Below are 5,192 nucleotides of genomic sequence, written 5' to 3' on the forward strand. Positions count from 1 at the left end.
GGATTAACGGAGCCGGCGGATTCCCTACATGGGTATCTTGTGCCGGGGGGCTAGGATTCGAAGGGACAGGATGTGGATTATTGACACTTGCTTCGGAACTGGCGCCAGAACTGCTGCCCAGTACAGATGTCCATCCTTGGTTGTCGCCAGAACTGCTGCCCAGTACAGATGTCCATCCTTGGCTGGCGCCAGAACTGCTTCCCCACTCCCCTCCAGCCGGAGCCATCATGTTCTCCGGATAAAAGATTGGTAAAAATGGGCCCCCCCACCCCAATTGCTTAAAGAGGTACAGGATCGATTTTCTGACAAGCATGGATTGAACTCTTTCAAAAAAGAAATTCAAATCCAACCCCAGAAAACAAAATAAAAAGTAGTAAATAATAATAATAATAAAAACGAATATTACCTGTCTTACCGAAATCGGATTTCCCTTGCGTGCCATATGCGCTTAGACTTCACTTTTTCCCCCTTTTTCTTCCCCGTCCAATATTTGTTCTCGTGTAAAAGCAAACTCTCCAAATTTATGACCAACCTCCACCGTACGTACCTTTCGCTGCTCTTATACTCCCTGGCACTCGTGTCGCCATACCCCCCCGCGGCATTTCCATCGGACGGGAAAGGCTAGCAGATCTTTTCTTCGTAAGGGGCTCGATATGTCCCTGACTCTTTACTAAACCTAGGCCCACCCTTTCTTTGAACCTTGTCAATGATCGAACTTAAAGATATGAACTGAGTGCCATTTGATGAGTAACTGAGAACAAAGGAGAAGGATATGGAAAGAATGAAGTAATGAAAGAGGAAGTCATTGCTAGTAGTAACGACTTGTCACGATCCATTGGTTCATATAGAATCCATGTCCTAGGTGTATCAAAAAACATTCTTTTCGCTAAGCGTATATAATAAAATAGAGTGAAAGGGTCCACCCCGAAACCAAGGGGGTACTAACTAACAGCTGAGTCCTCTCCGAACCGCAGGAGATAGTTGCCCATCATACGGCTCACCAACTTCACTTGCCTCTATGGGAGGCTCGCTCCGGGCAGGTTCGGATCACTTACAATACACGGGCTCTACGAAGGAAGGGGTTAGGAGCGTTTGAAATATGTAACCAATGAAATACTGTATTTGTTCGATGAGAAATGCGAGTCTATTTTGTCCACTTTCTGCATCCCCCTCTATAAAAATGATCAAAAAGGAAGGCGAGCTTGCTTCTTATTCCCGTGTTTGATCTCTTCCATCTCTGCCTGGCTCGTTGTCACCTATGTTGAAGAAAGGTTTGGAACCTTGTAGAGAATGAAGAGGGGCCAAGGATCTTCCTCTCAACAGTGCTTTTCGAGGCTCCCCCCTGAATAAGTAAGGCCCCGTTAGCCTTAAGAAGATGGGGATAAAGAGTAAGGATTGAAGCCCCCTTAGCTCTGCCAGGCACTGGACAGGGGTTAGCTTTGTAAATGTGTAGAGCCCTGTGTAGTGTGGTGTAGTAGTAGGCACTTCTAGGCCCCTTCCCGGCTACTGGATCACTCCAGTGCTTCGGGTACTACGGACCCTCTGCCATCCATTGCAGCAGAGCCGTTTCATGAGTGGGGGGGCTAAGCGCAGTTCTTTGAATCAAACGTTGAATGAAATCGATTCTTTTTAGATATAAAAATAGAAATCAGATAGCATAGATGGATGGATCTATCTTTCTATTCATATATTACTAAAAAAAATGGATATTTATAGTAAAGTAGCCTAGCAAGAAGCCCCAAATCCTTTATTTGGCCGGGAAAGACTGCTTTTGACCCAGGAAGCGAAGGGAATGAGCTCGGCTGCTTCTCCTCCACACTTCTTTTTCTCCGTGCCCGTTCCGCATGCGCTTCGCGCGCCATTGGCGCTTTCGCTTTGCTCTCCTCTTATTCTTCATTGGACGGTTCGGATGGACTTCGCCGTTCTTTCCCAACTAAAATAGAAAGGGCTGTATCACATCGAGATGTCGATTCGTTTTCCGCCCCCAATGAGATGGGGAATTTGTAACCCCCTATTTAGACTTTTGGGCCCTTCATCTTTCTGAATCGAGACCCGGCCCGGCTCGCGTCGTTCCAACAACCGGCGGGGAGCACCTCAGTATACGATCGCGCGGAGTAACTGGGAGTCATTACACCTAAGGCCAACTTCAATTCACCAAACTAAGGTTCATCTCGTGTAGTGATTGTGGACTCGTACAAGGATATTGAGTAGACGGTTTCTGTATCAGACTCGACCCTATCTTTCGTAGCATGCATTCCCATCCGTGTCGCAACTGATTCGGTAAGCTACGTGTCCGGTGCACGGAGAACTGCCTTCGGTCCCCCAAACTTACTTACTCGTGGAAACCTTCCGGCCGCCCAACGACCTATAACGCTAGTCACTACTCCCACTGGGGCTAGGAAGTAAGCCCCACAACCCAAAGCGGCGAAGAACAAATAGAATTTGCTACAAAAGCCGGCTAACGGGGGTATTCCTGCGTATGAGAACATAGTAATGGAGAAGGTAATTGCCAAAATAGGATTCGTTTTGGCTAGAGCGCCCAAATCAGCTATATATTTGACACGGGTTTGGCGTAATGCTAAAACTATGGCGAATGCATCTATCGTCATTGATGCATAAATAAAGATACCAATTAGTAGTGATTGAATTCCTTCTATGGTTCCACATGAGAAACCAGTACGAATATAACCTACATGTCCAATTGAACTATGAGCTAGAAGTCTTTTGACTTTCGTTTGGGCCATGGCGGCCAGTGCTCCTAAGATCATAGAAGCAATGCTGCAGAAAAAGAAGATTTGTTGCAATGTAGCTCCATAAGAACCATAAATAGAAACACGTGAAATATTAGCAGAAATAGAGATTTTAGGCGCAATAGAAAGGAATGCTGTAACCGGGGTGGGTGAACCCTCATAGATATCAGGTGCCCACATATATAGAGTCAAAAGGGATATGGAGTCCGAAGGGGAGGGGGTTTTCTTCGGGGCTCGAGAGATGGAATAGATAGGGCCCCACAAGTTTTGAATTCGTCGCTGGGGAATTCACACGAAAGGGAACGAGGAATTATCAACGAAAAAAGTGCTCTCTGAACCGAACGTGAAAGTTGTTTTCCATCAGACGGCTGTTCCCGTAACTCTACTCTCGACTTGGATTATATATCCAAAAAGGTCCGCTCTCGGCCATTCCACACGCTGCCTAGCAGAGGCGTGGTTATCTGAAGTGGATTCTCTCTTTTGTAGTAGATGCCGAACCCGCTGTGCCCCATTGACTAAGAAGGGGGCGGACGCAGCAGCTACATGGACCCCTTCCTTTCTGTTGTTGCCAGCGCTTTCCCGGGCCGAGCTGGAGGCAGGCAAAGCCCGAAGGCTGCTATCCCAATAGGCCAGCGGGCGGAACGAGGAGAGGGCCCGGCAATCATACCACGGCGGTCAAAAAAGCGTGTTCCCTTCAGATAAGACGCACCGTAGGCCATCCTCGGCCTTCTTCGTTTTCGATGAAAAACAAATCTCGATCTCCGAAAGCGTTTTCCTTCCCCCGCCGCATCTCCCTCCCTTCGTCGAGTCTTTCCTTTAATGGTTGGGGAAAGCATTCCCTTATCTGAACTTGGTGGGCATTCCTTCCAGCCTTAGTAAAATAGGGGGTGGGTTTTGGTTTTCACATAGGCTCAAACATGATTTGAAGGGTCCTAGCTACGCCATGCGTTCAATACAAAATCTGGAAAGCTGCAGGGATGACAAAAAGAGGGCGCAGTCACTTTCATTGTTGCACTGAAAAAAAAAGGACCTAAGAGAAGAGCGTCTTCTCTTAGGTTTCTTCCTCCCGCGCCCGTCGCCGCCCGGCCCGCGTTAGAGGGGAAGATTAGCAAAGCGGGAAAAGACAGAGGGAAGGGGAGCAGCATCTTATTCTCTTCGCGAGAACTTCCGGATCGGAGAAGCATTCGGAACGGGCGTAGCGTTCATTTCGTTGGCAGAAACGATCCAATCCATTCGGGGAACCCAAAAACGAAGTATTTTGACTGAGAATCAATGATAGATAGACAAGAGATAGATAAACGATATCTAGATTTCTCTAAAAAAAAAGAAAGTATGAAGTGGTAAGAGCAGATAGATCCTATCCCCTATATCGAACACTCATTCCTATCTATTGATAGATAGATCTTCGTCAAATACCTGACTTTGCCTTTTTTTAGGAATTCCTGATATCCAAGGCAGCTTATCACAAGCACCCCACCCCATACGACTAGTTGGAGGGGCTGTTCGCCTTTTGAATCAAACAAAGTAAGTAGTAGGGGCTTCATAGCAACTTTCATTCTAAAGGAAAGCGAAGAACAAACCTTTAGTCAATAGGAGCCCTACTTCCCTCTTTCCGACCTCATCACTTCAATGAAAGGGCAAACCCATTTCTTAGTCACCGGGCTGAGCGCACCCTTGGTACTTCAATAGGGCGAGCTGTTTGATAGTGACTTCTTTCGTTTGGTAGGGCGACGAAAGGCTACTTCAATCTAGGAAACAGCCGGAAACTCGAGAGGGTCGCCTTTGGAAGCGTTCACCGGTAACAAAAGCCTCACGACATAATCAAAAGGAAGGAGTGAGGCTGACTGAATCCAATCCATAAACCCGGAAATGAAACAAAGTTCGTTCCCTTTCGTCAAGTAGGTAAAGTAGGCATACGAACCACTTTGCCTTAGACTCTATTGGAACAAAGCAAAGAAGGAGGCGGAATGGAGAAAGGAAAGGGACAAGGGCGGTCTTGCTTGGCGCGAAGGCTGCTGGTTCGGGGGTAGAGTACAGTACTAAAGGTCCTCGGACTTCCAGGCGGTTTTTCTTTTGGGAAGCTGTTCACCGTTGGATCTCGCCGATACAGCCCCCTATAGTTTTCGTTACCGAGATATCTTTTTTTTTATTGTTCCCAGGGATTTTTTGGGGAATCTGCTCCCATGCTGCAAACAGTAAAATCTGAACCTTGTCGCTCTTCTTTCTTTCCTCGCGAGCAGGAAGCACACCAGCAGCGTGCGTTGCGTGATTCTACTGTGTTTTTTGCACTTGACTGGGTGGACAGTTGACCGGAAGATAACTTCGATTCGCCCGGCCAGCAGGCGGGCGGCGTGCTTATCTTGTGTGACAACACTACAGAGCGAGTGGCTCTTCTAGGCGGGCAGCTGTGTGACAACACTACAGAGAAAGCGGCGCTTTCGT

The 5,192-nt window shown here is 47.4% G+C and overlaps 1 protein-coding gene across 1 annotated transcript in view; it reads right to left on the bottom strand.

Moving 5' to 3' along the window:
• Positions 1 to 716: 716 nt before the first annotated feature.
• The window catches only part of nad2 (NADH dehydrogenase subunit 2), a gene marked incomplete in the record, with an annotated part of 76,331 nt that continues 71,855 nt past the window's right edge, over positions 717 to 5,192 (bottom strand). Inside the window, 2 exon segments of the mRNA in view lie at positions 717 to 904; positions 2,360 to 2,932. Of these exon segments, the coding sequence (YP_009295056.1) occupies positions 717 to 904; positions 2,360 to 2,932 (761 nt within the window).

The sequence above is a fragment of the Ipomoea nil genome, assembly GCF_001879475.1.
Source record: "Ipomoea nil mitochondrial DNA, complete sequence, cultivar: Tokyo-kokei standard".
NCBI classification, from domain to species: Eukaryota; Viridiplantae; Streptophyta; class Magnoliopsida; order Solanales; family Convolvulaceae; genus Ipomoea; species Ipomoea nil.